General features: G+C 35.6%; 1 protein-coding gene across 1 annotated transcript in view; it reads left to right on the plus strand.

The window, feature by feature from the left end:
* LOC120326106 (proteasome adapter and scaffold protein ECM29-like) overlaps positions 1-20327 on the plus strand; it is a 53532-nt gene that overhangs the window by 429 nt on the left and 32776 nt on the right. Inside the window, exons 2-26 of the mRNA XM_078112946.1 lie at positions 1017-1147; positions 1837-1950; positions 2746-2838; positions 3563-3738; positions 4134-4311; positions 5298-5431; positions 5631-5765; positions 6484-6642; positions 7237-7432; positions 7920-8043; positions 8632-8736; positions 9157-9293; positions 9648-9847; positions 10280-10368; positions 10706-10893; positions 11362-11475; positions 14016-14130; positions 14786-14950; positions 15343-15509; positions 15852-15981; positions 16129-16211; positions 16535-16655; positions 17165-17351; positions 17958-18075; positions 19250-19420. Of these exons, the coding sequence (XP_077969072.1) occupies positions 1017-1147; positions 1837-1950; positions 2746-2838; positions 3563-3738; positions 4134-4311; positions 5298-5431; positions 5631-5765; positions 6484-6642; positions 7237-7432; positions 7920-8043; positions 8632-8736; positions 9157-9293; positions 9648-9847; positions 10280-10368; positions 10706-10893; positions 11362-11475; positions 14016-14130; positions 14786-14950; positions 15343-15509; positions 15852-15981; positions 16129-16211; positions 16535-16655; positions 17165-17351; positions 17958-18075; positions 19250-19420 (3530 nt within the window). The remainder of the gene's footprint in view (positions 1-1016; positions 1148-1836; positions 1951-2745; positions 2839-3562; positions 3739-4133; positions 4312-5297; positions 5432-5630; positions 5766-6483; positions 6643-7236; positions 7433-7919; positions 8044-8631; positions 8737-9156; positions 9294-9647; positions 9848-10279; positions 10369-10705; positions 10894-11361; positions 11476-14015; positions 14131-14785; positions 14951-15342; positions 15510-15851; positions 15982-16128; positions 16212-16534; positions 16656-17164; positions 17352-17957; positions 18076-19249; positions 19421-20327) is intronic.

The following is a 20327-nucleotide window of genomic DNA, read 5'->3' on the forward strand; positions in this document are numbered from 1 at the left end:
GGCGCATCGTGTTAAGCGTTGGGAATACGCTCGCCACCGCACCTCTGGTGACCCTGCGTTGGTTCGCAGGTTCGAATCCCATGCAGGATGGTTATGTACCAGCCTACCACAGTACCAGGGGATTGCTGGACTCCTCGTCGCCGCAGGGTGGTTCACGTAACTGCTGGATGGTTACGGCTTCCTCCACCATCATGTCCATGCTTTCGAAAACAAATAACTGGCTAACTGAGGCCATACAGCCATACCCAGCATGGACTGGTAACCGGACGAGAGGCTGTGGTTCGCCATATGATTAAGCTGTCCTATCAACTTTCCTCTCCCCCGGGATGAATATGTACATCCTATCCTATAACGAATCGTTGAGTGAACACATACCATTTTTATTAGCAAAACCTTCCATCTTATATTCTGTATGTTTCAAACCTTATCTAAGATTTTTTTTGCTCTCCTGATTTCATAATCAGTTTTTATTTATTTGCTTTTATCAATCATTTTATCGTTTTTTATGCTGATTATGGAATCGAAATAAACTTATACTAACTGTGCCCTACTGCAATAAAGTTGAGATAGATTTACTGTAATTTTATTTCATCTAGATTCTAGACCAGTGGTTCCCAAACTTTTTGATATTGTTACCCCTAAATCGAATTTCCAAAAGCTGAATTACCCCTCTCATAAAAAAATTCGTAGTCATATGGTCATCACTTTTTCTTTAATCAACAATGGCGATAATATTGACACCGCCTATTGCATCATACGATTTTAAGATTAATTCAGCATTTTAGCCTAAAATCTGTACGCCGAAGTATTGGTATTATGTCCCTACCAACTCCCTACAAAGTGCGAAGTGCACCAGATGACTAGACTTATTGACTATAGATGCGAGCATTGCGTGTATGGGGTTAGAAAGAAATTGTGAACATCTAGATTACCCCTTAAAATTTCTAAATTACCCCTTTGGGGGTAATTATTCCCAGTTTGGGAACCACTGTTCTGGACTATGTATCTCTTTTCAGAACAAGTGGAACTTGTGTTTTTGAAATTTGGTTTGGCTCAATCAGATCTAGAGTTTGAAGCTCTTGTTGAAAGATTTTTGCCAACAATTCTTGGGAAAGTTTCAAGTGCTGATGAAAATATTAGAATAAAGGTAACATAGTTGATATTATATGACAGGAAACCTGTTTTATATTTGTTTTCAATATTGGTTTTAGGTTAAGTGGTAAATTAGTAGAGTATTTTCAAAACTGTTATATATTGTGGACCTCCTGAAGTATGCGCACCAAGATGGCGCACAACCTGAACTCAGGTTGTGTACCAGGTTAGGGTTCAGATTATGCAACATCTTGGTGCGCATACTTCAGGAGTATCTTTATTGTTGTTGTGGCCCAGCCTTTTACAAATATTACAAACCGATTCCTAATCGTAAGTTGAAGATATTTTGTTTAGTTGGTTTGGGTATTTTATTACCTATGTTCTTTGGTTTGAGATTCAATTTTACACTTGTTTACATCAAATTGTTTAGCCTAGTGAGTATGTACTCAAGAAGGAAGTTTCAATTCTTACTGTAAATGAGATTCATATTTATTTTCCAATTTTGTTTATGAAGTCCATTTTGACTTGGAATTGACTTATTGCCCCTAAAAATAGTGACTTGAATTAAGAATGCAGTGCCTCGTCTACATACTTAAACTTACTTATTTGCGGATTTGGATGTAAGGGATTGTATCCAACATTGGATATGCCCCGCTAAGAAGAGTTGTGATCCTTCTGATCTGATTAATATTATTTTTAAACATTATTTCTAATTTTTCACTGATTTCGAATTTGCTTTTTAAGGTCATGCAGCTGCTCAATCACATCAGCAATCGTTTAAAATCAAGATCAGATGTGAAATTACCGATTGATAAACTTCTACAGCTATACAAAGAGTCAAAGTCGTCATTTATTGTGGTATGATGTATTTCATTATTAATTTACAAAATTGCCTTTATGACCTTATTTTAATGAAATAGATCAGGGCTTTCTTGTAATCAGAATAAGTTGACGAGAGTTTTACTCTTGACTCCGACTCCAAATATGACTCATTTTTAAAAAGAACTCTGGCTTCGACTCTGACTCTAAATTTTGACTCCGTTTCCCGACTCTGAATTTAGGGCATTTCTGAATATGACTTCAGATTCCATTTGTAAGAAAACAAAATTTGTTCACAATGTTTGATTTCTGAAACTCCGAGAGCTTGAAAATATGTTTTCGGCTTGGAATCAAATATCTCATAAAAATTTGAATATCTTTTAAAAAACTTCCATCTTCTTACTCCACACATTTCTGGCTATAATGTTTTTTTTTCTCATTTTTACAATTTTCGGGTCGGGTGGCGCAGCAAATAGAGCTGAGAGATCATAAATAAACTATGGTTGTATATAAAGAAGGTGCTACATCACTTCATACACTAGGGGTGCCCATGGCATTGGCAGTTCATCCACTGCCATTAGACGATGCTCGATAATACTTCAGGTTTTTCACAGTTTCACAGTAGATGGTATGAGCATGAATAATGTGTAGGCTATATCACACAACTCAATATACAGGAAGGGGAAAAGACCTCTTATATTTCATTAGTTATTTGATTCATAAAGAATTTAAAAGATTGGAGGTGTTTTGCCTCCAATCTGTATATGAAATGAATGTCATAATTGATAGTGAAATACAGTTCATTCCATTATTTTTTATTTGTATTTATTTCAGAATTTCACCATAATCTACATCAAACTTGGATTCCCAAGACTTCCAGTAGCAGAACAAGCGAAACTGGCTCCTCAGTTGTTTGCTGTGTTGGAGGTATTTTGGTTAAAACTTAGAAACAATCTCATAATATTAGTCAGTCAGAGTGCATGTTTCTGTTAATATATAACAACTGAGTATACTTCTTGCTAAACATTTTTGGGACCTCCTGAATTATGCGCACCAAGATGACGCACAACCTGATCTCAGGTTGTGTACCAGGTTCAGGTTATGCGATATCTTGGTGCGCATACCTCAGGAGTTCTCATTTTTGTATGCTTATAATTTCTCTGTTCACTTGAAAAGAATCTATTTTCCTAGCTTGTTTATTATCGTTTGTGTGATTCTACCAAGTTGATTCTATGGCAGCGTAAACTTGAACTGTTCAACTGGTATTTTTGGATTTCGGTCAACAACAAAATCACCAATAAATACATACATATATATATATATATTCTGGTATATCGTTGCAGTTTTGCATTCATTCATACTCTTTGCAAACACCATTCTGACCCGCCCTATTTTTTTTATTTCAAGACAGAATATTGCAGACTGTTGAACTAGAATGACCCCTGAGGGATGAATTATAATTTATCAACCCCATTCATCAGTACAAGCACACTTCAAGTTGGGAAAAAAGTTTTTGACTACAAAAGTTGTCACATTTTCATCAAATTTTTCAATGAAAAGTTCTGATTTTAAAATTTTGACTACTTTCAGGATTTGGAGAATATTCATTGAGCCAAAATCTTGTATTTATTACCATTTTCCAATTTTTTAGGATAAACCTAAAATACACCAAGATGCATTGATTCGTCTACTTATCACGACCTTCCCACATATCAAGTTACCTGATGTTCCTGAAAAAAGAAAAGAATTATTCCAATTCGAAAAATCACCAACAACAACAAAAAAGTTACTGGAATTTTGTTTGGATGTGATTTTGATGCCGTATAGGTGAGATTATGTACATTTTTTCACGAAGTTTTTACATGCCTGTCATTTTGAACTAGGCATTTATAATCAGCCACTGATATCTGACAATATATTCTGAAATGTTTCTAGTCAGGCAATGTGTATCCAATCTATCATATCCTGGGTGATTGGTATGACATGGTGCTTGAACCTCGTCTCCTTACCTTTTGACTCTTTTTTGTTCTATTTGTTTTACCCACCCACTGAACAACTACTGATGTTCAGTGATATTGCCACATCTGATAATACCATATTATAGAATATATTGAGTTTCTATCGATTTTGTATTTATCTACGTAATATTATTAATGAATTATTTGCCAGTTATAAAAGGTGGCATTATAAATTTGACAAAATTTTTTACAATTATTTCTCAGTGTCATTGCTGCCCCTGAGCCGTCATCTCGCCCATCAACAGCTCCTGTTCAAGGTGAAAGGTCATCACCATCGACAACAACGATTGTTCCTCCTGGATTGAGTTTAAATGCTGTGAAAAGATTAGCTAGCGACTCATCTGATTCTTCATGGAGTATTGCTCAGATTGAACAATTTAAGGTTTTGAATTTATTTGTTTCTAATTTATATAAACTGTGTTATTGTTATGCGAGTTAATTATGTGCGAGAGAATTGCTGCTGGTCAGTTACGGCTTCATCAAACACCAAGACCATGCATCTGAAACGGCGGTGAGGAGTCCAGATACTCCCACACATAATTACCATCGTGAGATTTTACCTTGCGAACCCGTGCAGGGTAACAAATGGTGTGATGGTAAGCGTGTTACTAATGCTTTAGTACAGGGGTCAGGAACCTTTTTGGTCAAGAGAGCCCTAAAATATACATATTTTCAATTGCATTACTGTGCGAGCCAAATAGCATTTCTTCACTTAATCAGGCCTGAATTTTTTACTCAAATATCAACACATACAATGTCAATATACATTTAACGTGACTTCTGATGCTGCATGTTGTCGCTGCGGGCCTTGAACGGTTGCTCGCATGCAGCCCAAGTTGAAATCTACGATACTCATCACCCTTTTTCGTTTAGGCATCTCCGTAGTATTTTAAAACTCTATCGCTTTGTGATGTCACAATATATGTTCCAGAATCCCCATGTTTTGTCACAATGCCTGTCTGGTAATTCTCTTAAATAACATAGACATGCGCTGGGCCCGATTTGTCAAACGTATTGGGAATTTTTTGCCAAATTTGGCCATAAAATAGTTTGAAGTCTAGTAACAATAGTAAGCTTAATCTTAGAATAATAGATTTTTCTGGGAGCCATATGCCGTCACCAAAAGAGCCATATATGGCTCGCGAGCCATGGGTTCCCGACCCCTGCTTTAGTACAATGCACCAACAGCCAATCCTTGTTTTGTAGGTGTTCTTTTATGGTTTTGGTATTTCTATTATTCCTTTGGCCTTCAATATTGGTTGATTTTGTATAAAGTAAGTTTCACATATATAAATCACATCCTGTTATTTGAAATCTTCGATACTAGCTTGTTGTCTACTTTTATGATAAAATTATGTTTCAATTTAGGTTGGTATCTTGAATCTGATTGGAGGAGATGTATTTCCTGAAAGTGACATCATAATACTTCTTATCATTGCCAGTAGTGACACAAGACATACTGTTTCTAATCCTGCAGATTTAGAACTGAAGAAAAGGCAGAGGTACGATAGTGTATTTATGGTTTGTTTAGAATGCTGAGTACACAGGCCACAAGGAAAAATTGTACGAACGGTGGAGAAGATGCCAATTTTGAATGGTGTGCGACTCGCGAAACGAGTTTTCAATTATAACTGCACGCCATTTGGAAGTGTTACGTTTTGTGAAAAATACTAAAATCGTTATTTGTTTATCAACATTTAGGTCTCTCGATTGGGAAGATTCATCTCTGAACTCAATGTTATATCGATTGTATCTGGGAGAAGCTCAAACATTAACTGCTGCTCAAAGGCGTCAAAAACCAAATCCTGCTTCATTGAGAAAACCTGTTGAATTGAGGTGAAGTGCTATTTTTCACATCTTTGCTCTGAACATTGCTTATATCTGATTTTATTAGGGAGCTACTGAGCTTGAAAGAACAATAATATTTTGTTTTTGATAAGCCGTTTTAAATAGGGCTATAAGATTGGGGAGAAATTTTTCTACAATGGACAGCAAATTTGCATTATTCGAATGATACATCAACTCCTATTTGACAAAAAACTTCAAATCGGCTCGCAGTCAACAATCTAATCATGTTTTCTACTATGGGTCTCTCAGCGCAGAGAGTCAAATTTGGATGTATTCCCCTTAATTGTCTGTTGAAAATGCTCAGTATATTTCATCCTTTTTTAATTTATGTAAGAAATTTTGACATGTTAAGTGCCATAATAAGCGTAATATTCTAAAACCCAACTGCAAAGAATTCAAAATTTCTAGTTTTGATCTTGAGTCTTCACTGCCAACTCCTAGTATTCTGAAAATACAACTTCTAACTTTGACTCTGAATATATCAATAAAAACATGACAAACTTTGGATCCTGACTCCATAGCCTGTTCAGTTTTTTTATCAATGTGATGTACCTGGGTTTAACATTGACCTGACTAACATGTTTCTAAGACAGTTCAGCCATTAAACCTGGAATAAGGGGAGAAATGCTGCAGGCTATAGACAAGGGTCTGGAAAAATGGACAATCGTAAATGTCTGTCATTTTTCATTTTAATTTTTCTTTTTAGAATCAAACTGAAAATTATTCAAAACTTACTTCGATCGCAAACTTCAACAGAACGTTTTCCATTGACGATTCAACTAACATACGATGCTTTGTTTGCTAAAAATACAAACGCAAGATTGAGAGTCCTTGGATTAGAATATGTTCATCATATTTGTGAGAAGTAGGATTTGATCTTTATTTTATTTTAAATTATACGGTTTATTTTAGTATAATTTTTAGAGACGACCATTAGATTTAATTGGATAAATAGAATTTCAAATTAATTTCTAAATGAAGCAAATTTATTGAAGTACCATGAATTTATGTCTTATTTGTTTAACTCTTACTATTAGTATGTTTGCAACACTTAATTTGTTTCTGAATTTGTCTTTTGAAGTCTCATGTATCTCATTCCCAATTTTTGTGATGAAGTGAATATATAAATTGTTTCGCTAAATTACTATTGGCGCTATTATTAAAAATTCACTTTTTTTTTTAAATCGACAGAGTGATTTCAAATTTTTAAATATGCGGAAGTCGCTAGTAAGCTACTTCTATTATTTTTCATATTTCTTAGAAGTTCTATGAGGACTGATATTTTACCCAATATATTGTTCAATTTTAAATCATGGGAACATTTTTTTATAACAAATGGGAACATTTCAATATGACATTTGACTGTCATCTTTACGTCTAATGAATTTGTAACTTTCAACTCTGTCATCTATTTATTTACCCAGTTCATTAATTGTTAATGGACCTTTTTTTGTTCCAGATGCGAACTTTCTAAGCTCCTACCCCAGGCTCCACTTTTACTTAACGCTATGTTGAAAACAACCCAGGGGTTTGAAAATGAACCAAGAACGCAGGGGTTGGGTTACACAGCGATGGGAAAACTTGCAAGACGTGTTCCTGATCTGTTTTCTACAAATCTTAAGTTGGTTCAAGATGCTTTTCAAGCCCTTTCTAAAGTGAGTTATTTTTGATTTTTACACTTAAATTTTGTGGAATTGAGATTGTGTCATTAGAACAGGATAGGAATTCATATTTATCCAGGGGGAGAGGAAAGCCTATACAATGACTTAATCATATGGCGAACCACGGCATCACATTCTGTTCTCTGTTACTGAAGGGTATGAGATTAGTCGATCAGGTATTTTTTTAGACACACGGACTTGATGTTGGAGAATGACGAGATTGGCCACTTTTTAGGTGAACCACTCGGCGTCAAAATGGAGTCTCAGGACCTCCTGAAGTATGCGCACCAAAATGGCACACAACCTGAACTCAGGTTGTGTACCAGGTTAGAGTTCAGGTTATGCGACATCTTGGTGGGCATACTTCAGGAGCACCTTCTACAATTCTCTCCTTCACAAATGCACCCTACATGATTAACCCTTTTTCTGTGAATTTTTATGTAAGCACAACTTATCTAAATACATTGAAATTGAATTTCAGGAGCCTTCCCAGGAATTAAAATTATACATTCAAGAATCATTAGCAATGATGTCGCAAGCATATAGTAAAGTATCTGAAGATCATTTACCGTTGGTTGAAGCTGTCATTGCTAAATATATCACAGGTAATTTTGTGGTTTAACTGCTAATATGTCACCGTCGCAGATTACACGTCATATGCCTAGCATCTCATCCAGGGTATAATGACTTGGGTATGCAATGTCGAATGGAAAAGATTTCTGGCCTTCCAATAACTAGCAGTTCTGTACTTATCATTAGATGTTAGGGGAAGCTTCCACAATCGCTCAACTACTTGACTCCTGGTTAACAAAAATTTTTTGACTTCTACTTCGGCTACTCAATCCAACCTAAAGGAAACATTGACTCTATCTCCAGCCACTAGCTAAAGGAAAACCAAATTTGGATAACAGAAACTTTGTTGTGTGCAGTCCTTCTTCAACTGAGAGTGCTAAGTCAAATTAATGCCTTTTCTTTTTCCGTCAAAAGTTTATATAGTACTTCAAACCCTATTTGACAAGGAGTTTGAACGTGCGAATCTGCCTCTAACCCCAATATTGGTAAAACTATTCCAAATGTAGACTCCCCAATCCCGGCATGCATGTCAGATAATTTGCGACTTGTTTTATCTTAATTTGTCATCTTCAAGGGGAGAGCTATTTGATCTAGATGTGGTTGACCTTTTCTTATTTCAGATCCAGATCATCTCTGCAGGTTATCATCAGTCAGATATGCTGGAATTATATTCTCAACTGATCATGTTTCATCAAGATATTTGTTATTGCTGGCTGCTTCAGATGGTAAGTAAACTAAATACTGTTATTTTGGTAGTCCTGTAGACCGAGATAGCAGACACCGGAACGTAGTATGTGTACCAGGTTAGGGTTAGGCCATAATATCAGGTACAAATACTAGGGGAGTCACTTGACTAGTCCCCGAACTCATAATAGAACTAAAATAAGGAAAATTGAAATAAAATCATGGCCTTATTCTAACCTGGTACACATACTACATTCCTGTGTCCGCCATCTTGGTTCGCATATTACAGGAGTACCCTTTTTTAGTGAAATATCATGTCCCATTTATCCTATTCTTGCAAGATGGCCTTTTTATATGGTGACATACAACCTTTCTGTTATGGGATTAGTTGGCCAATGGAGTTATTTATTTCCTGAAATTCCAGTATATTTATGAACTATGTTGCTACTATTTGTATACAGTAAAAGAAGATGTCGCTTCTGAAGCAAAAAAACTTTTATACGGGAGTGAAACATCAACAGAGACTGACAAAGATGACAAAAAACAAAATGTGAAATTGCCAAAGTTTTCTGAGATGCTCAATTTTGTTTATGAAAAGGTGTGAACTCTTCTATTGGTAATTTGAAAACAGAATATTTTTTAATGATAATTATAGATCCTTTTTTACTGTTAGAATGCCAAATTACAAGATGTTGCACCTTAATTTACATATCCTCACCGCAAAAATGTCTAAGTACAAGCAGTCTAACCACTGTTCTACTAGCAGCAGCAGTCTACTATTTTTAGGGAATTCTGCAAGATTTCCAGCTCGGTTTTACCTACTCCATTTATCACACTCTGGATTAGGGGGTGGGATTGTTTTCGGGCCTGAGATCCTCTCAACTTGAGACTGCAACAGTTCCTTCAATTTATAATAAATTTATAATGTACTCAAAATCATTCTGTATTTCAGGCTCAGAAGCGACTCAAAAGTTCTGAACGATTTATCATTGGAATTCAACATATAGCTTTTCCACCTTCAACTTTTCTTGTGTTACTTCAATATCTGAGGAAATGTTTGTTGAATGATGCCAGCATTATAGGTGTAAATATTAAAAACCTGATTCCTGGGGATTTGTCAACTGAAGCCCCTGTAATATCTGAGTATATTGAGTAAGTTAATTCGTTTACTTGAAATTCTTGTTGACTTTAGCTTTTCTTGGTGAAATTCCAAAATCTTTGTTTTCACTTGCATCTTGTTTTCATCCAATGTTTGAAAAAGTAAAAATAAATAAAAATAAAAAAAATTTCAGTTTTACATTATTTCTATGGATGCTTTTCATATTAAAAATTAAAAACATTTGATATTATTAAAAGCATTTCATATTAAAAATTAAAAACTATCTTTTATGAATTCAGAACTTTTGACAATTTCTTCCACATATTTATCCTATACCTTGATTAATGATGTACTGAAGCATGACCCTTTGTCTAGTTGCAATTCAAGTTATATATGGAAATAGTTACCGGTAATTTGGTGTAGTTGATGGCTGCAGCTGTAATCAACCTGTGGTTTCATGAACCATTCTAATTATTTTTTTTCAGAAACGAGTTGAAATCTAACGAACAAGCAATGACAAATTTGATTTCCAAATATGTGGAATTGGCAATGCAATTTGTGAAACCAGTCACAGGTGACTCTTGCATTATATTAATATATGGTTGAAAATCCGGTGCTCCTGCAGTATGTATACCAGACTACCAGGTTAGGGTTAAGCCATAATTTGATTCCGATTTTCCTCGTTTCAGTTCTATTACGAGTTTGGGAACTGTCTGTGTTAGCCAAGTGAATATACCCCCTGCCCATAGGTTTAGATCCCTTTACAAAACTTGATGTAAAGTAGATGAACAAGTAGGTTCGGGGACTTTGGTCAGACAAAACATTACAGTAACACACTTGTGTTAGTGTACAGCAGGACTCTTGAATTGGATAGTATAAAAAATTGCAATAACTTTTATTTTGTTTTTCAGATCCAAATGCAGTTTACATTCTTCTTGAGATGTTTGCGATTTGCCCAGATGATTTTCCAGTCAAGAGTTTATTGCTTGGATATAGAGATTCTAATGAAACGGAATCTTACAAAAAAGATGAAGAAGAAAAATTGTTCAACAACAGAATCGAGTGGTTAAAAAATTTGTCTCACCATACGAGAGAGTCTGTGAGTAACACTTGATGAAACTTTATTTTCGATTTTAAATTTTATGAGCGACTTTGAAATGAATGTTTATATATATGAATAATTGGCATTTTATCTTTCAATTGGAATTTATTTTTCGAGAAATGTTGCTAAAATGATTTTGCATTTTTTAAGCAATATTTAAAGGAATGTTAAATCTGAATAATCAGCATTTTTTCTACACATTGGATTTTTTTTAAATAACTTTGCTTAAAGCAAGGTCTTACACACTCAGAAATTATGGATATTGATCTATAGGTGGATTTATGGGCGACCACTAAAGTGCCAAGAGTTATTAAGATTATATGGAATCTATCTCTCGATTTCTAACGTACTAAATTAGGGGTGCCCAATGTTTGGTACTAGCGTAGTTTGTATACCAGTAGTAGGTAGGTATTTTTAAGGCCAGTTAATTTAAAAATAAATATTTGTCTTTTTTTTATTATCAAGATTCGAGAATATGGTGCAGAATTATACTCCATCATTCTGAGAAGATTGCCCGTTGATGAGACAAAGCAAGAGAATCTTCTTACGGAAATACTTAGCCATGCTGATTCAGATAAGGTGATAACTAGATTTGAGCTTGATTTGCTATTAAAAGGATCGTAGGTATTCTCTGAAGCACATTTTGTCTAAATAAAGGCAGTGGGGGTATTTTCATACTTATCACAGGGAGAGGACAGCTGATAAGGCAGACTAATTGTATAGCGAATTACTGCCTCTCATTCGGTTACTAGTCCATGTTTTCTCAGCGTGTGCAGAGGAATTCGTTTGAAAGTGTATTCATTTATTTGAAATTTTTTGATGCGATAAGTTTGTTGACATTGACACAGTTGAATTCGCTAACCTACAATGGATCCCATATGCGATGTAGAGCTTTGAATTGGAGATGTTCTGTCTTTGTATTTGTCAAACAAACATCACTTTTTCAACATACTGTACAAGTAGCCAGCAATCTGCAACGATCTGTTTTTTTTTACCGAAGAACCAATAGCTTTCGGATTCCACATTATCTGTGCAATCAATTACACCCGTAGTGAGGTAGTTTTAAAGGTTTAAACCACAAGGTTTAAACCCATACTCGTTTGAATTGAATTTTGAGATTTGAACATTACCCATCCCAGGGGCGCAGCCAGGGGGGAGGTTACATGGGTCGTAACCCCCCCCTTTGGAATTTTTTTTTTTTTTTAATAGTGTTACGTTTACTTGCAATAATTTTATTCTTTGCGTTATCACTTTCGCCCAGCGTCCTAATTTATTATTTATGTTTACGATTCGTTATCGCTGTTACGCGGCAGTGGATCTAGTTGCCAGCGGGGGGTCACGGAAGTGACAATCTACACTAAACATTTTTAAATACAATTGTACTACCTTTCACTTGACACAAATAGCAACGGACGTATCACACTATTGCCGTCAAAACTATTCCACAAGCGCGCTCTCGCCTCGCCACATTCAACGCATCCATACTTTTAATCACATACGTTATCGTTGGTTATCGGCTTATCGCTAATTACGAATTTTAGTTATGTAGTGCATCTTTAACAAGCGATGGCACCAGGATCATAAGCAAATAACAGACAAAATGAATTATTGGAAATGTATGGTTCATTAACAAAGGATTGCCAAATGTGGCAGCATCGAAAAAAGGTGTCATAAAATAATATTTAATCTTCGAAAACAAAGCATTGCAAAATAATGTTCAATCTTCGAGTAAAAAGTATCGTAATATAATGTTCAATCTTCGGGAAATTTTTTTTTAAAGAATAATGTTCAATCTTCGAGATTTTTGGGTAGCAAACTCGTCCAAGACTCGTTTGGAATCGTCTGTCTGCGAAAAGCAGTTACATGCGTTGTCTTCCAGATCTTTTCAATAAACTGGTAACAATATGTTATTAAATTATAATTAAATTATTATAGTTAAATTATCGCTGAAAGTGAAGAAGCGCTATGCGCAGAATGCAGCTATCACGGGCGCGGGATTTCAAATTCGCGACGATTTCACTTTCAGTAATATAGGTCTCGATGCATTGCAATAAAAATTAGAATTTATTAACAGTTAATTGCAACAAGCAAGAGTTTTACATTGAAAGACGTTCCCAATCAGTACGATACATGAGCTTGTTTTTAAATGATTGTAATCGTTTTATGAAGTTATAAATACGGGAACATCAAATATATTTATTTTGGAAATGAATTGATATTTCGTGACTCACTCAAAAATAGTTTATGAACCATTGGCATTTGGCAAATATCATTAATTTATGTTATTTCTTAATGTTTCATGATTGCTAATATTTCATTCTATTCTTATTTTACATTTTTTGCGGTATTTCAATTAAAATCATGACGATGGCATTTTAATTCAACTGTTGACAATGGGGTAATAATCGGCGATTACTAAAAGGTTGAAATGGGACATGCCAAAACAAAATAAACGAATTGACGCCTGTCAAAGGGGGCAGGGTCTGGCGACAAATAGCCACATGTGTCGGTGTTTCTCTATCATCGGCATTTCGGCATCACTTTGAAACTCTAAAACGCAAGGACACCCCGCGGAGTGAAGACTTTCTTTCGCATAGGGAAATATTTGAATTACGATTGCTGAATAAGCGAAAAAAACAAATGCTTATTTTCTTGCTTGAAACAACGATAAACCAATTTAACCCTGTTGCCAAAAGTAATAGCATGCATTCTTAACAAACTGGTAATAATATGTTGATAAATCGCCGCTAAAAGTAGAGAAGCGTTATGTGCAAATATCACAGGAATTTGAATTTGCGACGAATTCACTTTCAGTAATATAGTTAACGGCGCATTGAAATGAAAAGTTGATTGATTTTTTTTGACCAAAGAGAATGGTCGGCGATTGCTGAAAGTAGGACATGCAAAGAAAAGCTAATGAGACACAGCGACGCACATGTTGTTTTGCCATCGTCGGAACATCTTTTTAAAGACCTATAAACGCGTTTTTATTTCACCGTAACCCCCCCCTTGAAAAAATCCTGGCTGCGCCCCTGACCCATCCCCTTACAGACATGCCAGTGCTCATATATTGTATGAACGACACTTGGTTTTCCTAATAACATAAAACCTTCATTTAGAACTTTGAGAAAAAGCACGGAAGTTTGTTAACACTTGGTTACTTGCTTGGTGAATGGATCGATAATAACGATGACATGGTTCCTCAAGTTATGAAGGATGCTCTGTTTTGTTTGGGTAAGTTTTATTTGATATTTTTTGAGTGTGAGTAGCTATTATTTTTGGTTCAGCATTGTCTACTCGATTTTTGAACCCTGGGTGAAATGGGAGGTGTGGGGTTTTGGTACTACTTTAATAAATACTTTGTAATGTCATAATTGATACAAACTCCCCATTGGATGAATTTTACATCTTTTGTCTGGAGTTTCATATGGCCACCAAAAATTCATTTTCTTTTCCTATGAACATTGCACTTCGAATCAATTGTCATGTGCATAGCGTTGTCGCATATCAGGATTTACTTATGACCATACCGTGTATAATGTCCTGCATCTTATATATATGAACCAGTGGTTCCCAAACTGCGGTAACAATTAAATATGGCCCATCAAACTTGAGTGAAATAGTTCAAAACTTGATGTTTTAAGATGTTTGTGTTCTAGATGCCGCCAATAGCTACGTCATTATCACAGTTTAATCATATGTATATTCGTAATCGTAACAATTCAATTATACCGATATCTTAAGTACACATACCGGTAACGATATCGACCCCTTCTTTCTCTCAGCCCACGAATATCCTTCCGCTTCTAATTTTGGCCCACGATCAATTAACTTCGGAACCACTGATATAGATAAATTGCAAAGTAATATAATTCGACACCTTTTACAGCTAAGAATGCAACTTCTCGTGATGTTGCCATAGCAAGTGCAGCTTGTTTTTCACTCAGCGAAATAGTTCGAAAAACTTCGTTACCAATAACTGACGGAGAAGTTTCTTCAGAAGAAAACAATGAGAAAGATAAAGATGATGAAGAACAACTAATTGTTTCAAAAGGTAGGTGGATGTTTTGATACGACACTCCACTCACATCTTTTGCTTTGAGCAATACCCTGTACAAGTATCCCCTGATATCTAACAACATGTGAGACGCTACTATTTATGGAAGTTACCTACACAATTACAACCAGGGTAAGGTTTTAGCCTGCTTGCTCCTGTCTTGTGCAAGTCCTGGCCAAAGCGAGGCTCACAGAAGGTTGCTTCTATCTGAAAAAACGAATTTAAAAATTTTTGCCAAATGTTTCATGATGGAATCTTAACCATTTAGTGGTTCCATTCAACCGCTCAGTGACTTGTTTTGAGTGATTAACACATACTAGAAAGTGCACTTATGGCAAAACTAGGTAAAATTGTGTGTTTTCCTAAAATTTATCTTCGTTATTTTTCAGATTTCACTAAAAGTAACCTCCTAACAATTCTTCTAAGTCATATTAAAGCGTCATCAGCTCATAAATTACGAGAAAGAAGTGTAATTACGTTGGGATGTATTCCCGTTGGTGACCCAGAGTTCATACATAAAGAATATTTACTCAATGCTTTGCTGAAATCTTCTGAGGTGACTACCGTTTTACAATAATTACTTACACCTAACAACTATAAAAACTGTTTGGTTACGGCTTCCTCCACCATCAAGTCCATGCATCTGTAGCAAATACCTTGCTAGCTAATCCCATACCTGACATGGACTGGTAAATGGACGAGAGGACATGGTTCGCCATATGCTTTAGCAGTCTTCCCTCTCCCCCGGGATACATATGCAATTCCTATCTTATTCCAGTATTCCATGAATCTTAGACGGAATTATTTGTTTTCACTTTGGGTTTCGATTGTTTCCTAATTTTTTTTGTATTTCTCTGGTCCTTCTGTAAAAAATATCACATTTTTATGTTTCTTCCAGATCAAAGAGGCAGATCTACATTTTACGGTAGCAAGATCATTATGTGATGTAGCGTTAGGCTCGAAATCATCTGCTGGAAAAAATCACTGGAAAATGAAGAAAGACGATAATTCAGCCATGGATTCATCAGGTTGTGATAAATTATTGAATCAAATCACTTTAACCACTATTTTAAAAAAAGATACTTTAATTCCATAGATTACAACCTAATCTCATAAACAGTGTTGTTTTTAAGCTAAACTGAGAAGTTGTTTTATGCGTTTTATCTTATTCTTAGATACTAACGATGATAAAATACCATGGTTACTAAACAAGATATTGGAAGAATACGTTTGCCATCGTATACCTGCTGTCAGACAGGTGATTTTCAATTTTAGTTTTTGTCTTAGTTTTTGAGTTAGAGACAAATTTTTTATTTACTAGATGAGATTGATACTAGATTGAATAATTAGTTTTTAGTTTGTTCTAAAAAAAGTAATCAATAAAGTGGATTAATGAAATAGTGATATATAGCAAATGTTGCCTTGGCTCTCGCCATGGAAACGAAGGACAAAACAAATACTGAATGATTTATGTTGGACTGCCAAAGGTACCACTATAAATGTTTTGCGAAACACTAGGGTTTCACTGAACACAGTTTGTCAAGCACTAGTTAAAACTGACACTTTTTATTACTTTCTCAGGCTGCAAGTATATGGCTTTTAACTATGCTAAAGACAGATGAGATCACATCACATTCAGAAATTCAACAATTTTTGCCAAAATCACAGAATGCTTTTATGTCTCTACTTACCGAATCTGACGGTGGGTTGACATTTCTGTCATAAGCCTAAGATCGTTATCTACAAAGTTTATTTGTGACCCTTTTCTGAGGACGGCAGGATTCAGAAAAGCAAGCCAAGCAGCGCTTGTTTTATTTGTTAAACTTACGACTAGTTTGAATACTTAATAATCTGGTAACAGCAGTAGCAATCAGAGTCAAAAAATTTTTTTGAATGTGGAGTTGGAGTGAAGATGAGAAGATGAGACTTCACAGACCTGGTTGAAAATATATTTCTCACTTATCCACTATAGAATAAAAAACCTTTATATATTGAATGATTCTATATATACTGACCTCTCAATAATCTGGTACATCCCAGATACTTTGAGGTTCACATACTTTTAAAACCTTCTAGTAGGCCATGGGGTGTATTACACACTTGATTGAGAAGTATTTCTTTATGTTGATAAGCACTTGAAAGAACGTTTGGGGAATAACACTTGTAAAATGGAACCTTTATATTTTATTAATTCCGAGACTAATTTTTTAGATCTCATCCAAGACATCGCATCCAAGGGGTTAGGAGTTGTGTATGAGCTTGGTACAGAAGATCAGAAGAAACAATTGGTCGATGCATTGGTTGGTTCATTGATGGAGGGAAATGCGTCAAAAACTATCAAACCAAACCAGGATAATTTATTCCAAGGTGCCAAAGGAATTGGGAAAGCTCCGGACGGGTTAGTATGCTATATTCTTGTCTGCTCAATTCGTTTTTTTTATTGTGAGTGCCATTTCTTCTGCTTTTTCAAAAAGTTAACTTTTAAAGTTTATTTAAATCCTATTTATTGTTGTCTAAATGTTTAATCCTTTGTTGTTACTGAATTCTTTTCCTCGTAGAGTATTATTCTTTTACTCAGTAATTTGAACATTCTGGACTTTCCAAACAGTTGCTTTCCACATGTCTGGCCGCTTATGTAGAGTTTAGTTTGAATGTCCCACCATAAATGTATATTCAGGTAGTTCCATTGAAAGTAACTTCCCATCAATTAGAAACTTGCTATTGCTTGTTTTCCGCAAATCTTATTATCGTTGGTTGTGTAGTTTTGAGCTTCACACAGGCAGCGCTTATTGTTATATTTAACGGCCAGTCTTACAATGAATGATGTTAGTAAGTTGTCTTAAAAGTCTTAGTAAGTCAGTCGTTCTGTAAAAAGTCACGGAAGTCTTGAATTCACAAGGCACTATAAAAAAGATGTTGGGCCACATTGTAAACTGTGATTTAGCGGTTTGCCATCTCAGATATATAGATTTTCTTATTTATTATTAAATACTTTTCATTTCAGTTCCAAATTATCGACGTACAAAGAAATTTGCTCTCTTGCATCTGACCTTAACCAGCCTGATCTTGTTTACAAATTTCTACATCTGGCAAAACATCATGCATTATGGAATTCTAAGAAGGTTTCCTATGTTTTATTTGTTTGTATGTGGTGCAAATTTGGCACTGATTTTCATATCAAGTCTCAAAATTATCAAAACCATTCACAAATATGTTTCTTATTATATTTGCGGATATGTGTGCCTATGTGTAATTATATGGTATTGGACGGGTAACTTCAATATATAAAACAGTATTATGTTTGACTTGAGGGTAGTTCACATCAGTCATTTACAGTATCCGATGCATAATGCTGGGATGAATCTCATCACAGCATAAATCCAGAGTGCCAATGGTCTGTGTATGTTCACCCAATGACAATGGCAGCATAAGGCTCTGTACTAAATCACATGTCCCCCAGGGTGTAATGAACTGGGTAGGCAATTCTAGTTCTTCTATAATTAAACATTGATACATTTCATCAGATATCGGTGGATAGTTGTCCAGGGCAGGGTCGTAGCCAGAAATTTTCAAAGGGGGGGGGGGGGGTTCTGAATTTTTTTTTGTCAAGTTAGATCCAAACAGCTATCGGGTCCGATCAAACCCTGGAATCTGCGCGTTTTTAGTAGTCTTGGGGTCTAAAAAGCATTTTAAGCTACAGGAAATTGCTATCTATGATACAGTAAAATGATTTAATTTTTTTTTACATTTCAAAAGGGGGGTTTCGACCCACAAAACCACCACCCTGGCTTCGCCACTGGTCCAGGGCCTTGTTCATGCCGAAAGACGGTTATAAGCATTGTTTTAAAAAAGAACAAAACTTTACTATATTGAAACTGGAAGTTACTCATCTCTGGTCCCTATCCTATGCTTGCCACCCCCCCTTCATTGTAATAAATTATTTAGATAATATCGGGCCAGAAAGATTCCGGTCCTTTCAAAAATCTTAAATTGGTATCAGTGCTTGTTCAGGGCTTGGTTCAGAGCAACATACCTGAATAAATGTTGTATAATAAAGTATATCATGGTTCCAATCCTATGCCCGCCACCTCATTCACAGAGTAATAAATTGGGGAGGCAATGTTGGTCCATTGAGATACTGGGTCTTCTCAAAAAATAGTAGCTTCTAACATATAGATAGATATTACCGGTAGTAACTGCTTTTTCGTGGCCTTGTTTGTACCGTGAATAAGATTTGTATAAGAAAGCACTCTCTGTCAATAATAGCTCTAATGATTATATACTTTTTATTACCAGGGTGCAGCATTTGGTTTCAGCAATATTGCAAGCCTGGCAAGTGAACAGTTAGCTCCACATCTTCCTCGTATTGTACCGAGGTTATACAGATATACGTTTGATCCTCAACCCGGGGTAAGATCAGCAATGACAAGTATTTGGAATGCTTTGGCGCCTGATCCGAAGAAACTGGTGAGTGTGGATTGTTTTTATAATTTTTTTCAAATGATGCTATTTTTATTTTAGTTATTTATTTATCTCGGTAGCAGGAAAGTCGATAAAATGGATTAATCATACAACGTACAGAGACATCTCATCCCTTCTGCCTATCAGCCCATATCATGTAAATATCCACTAACTCGCTTCAGATGCAGGAAATTCATGCTGAAGTAAACCATAACTCAAGTAAAGTAAAGACCATAAGACAGCTGAATCCTTTTATTAGTGCAGTCATAGGAATGTTTAACCAGTTATTAAGTTATTCATTTTTGCATTCGACTCCGACATTTTGGTAAATGGACGAGGGGAAGGGGGTTATGATTCGGCATACGATTAAGCTGTCGTGTCAATGTGTTGGAATAGGGTGAACAGCTATTTTATCCCATACTCGAATTGGATGGACGACCAGGCGAGAGAACATTTGCCATATACTGCATGAATTTGAAATTCTGCTTCACCCTAGTCTTCCCAGATTCATATATATTCGGAGATACTTTTGAAACTAAATGAATCCTATACCCGAACCGGACAAGTCTTCTTAGTTTTTTTCTCTCTCCCATAAATTTGAACAGTTATCGCCTATTTGGGATTTAGACCACAGGCGTGTACATACTACCCACAGGCGACATTACGACCTGTGCAATCTGTCTGTCAGCAATGAGTTGTATCTGAAAAGTACTTCATTGTTCAACATAATCAAGATGTGGTTTGCCCAGTTATTAGAGCATTATAGCAATGTGGCACTAATGTGAAAAACTGTGTTGGTTACGATAGCAACGAGTTGTTTGATGGTTTGACCTCCAGTGTCAACATAATTCGATGTTTCGGCCCATTTTTCGGTACTTTTGTTCCGTAGTATATGTACCAGGTAAGGGTTAGG

Source organism: Styela clava, chromosome 1 (assembly GCF_964204865.1).
Source record: "Styela clava chromosome 1, kaStyClav1.hap1.2, whole genome shotgun sequence".
Classification (NCBI taxonomy): Eukaryota; Metazoa; Chordata; class Ascidiacea; order Stolidobranchia; family Styelidae; genus Styela; species Styela clava.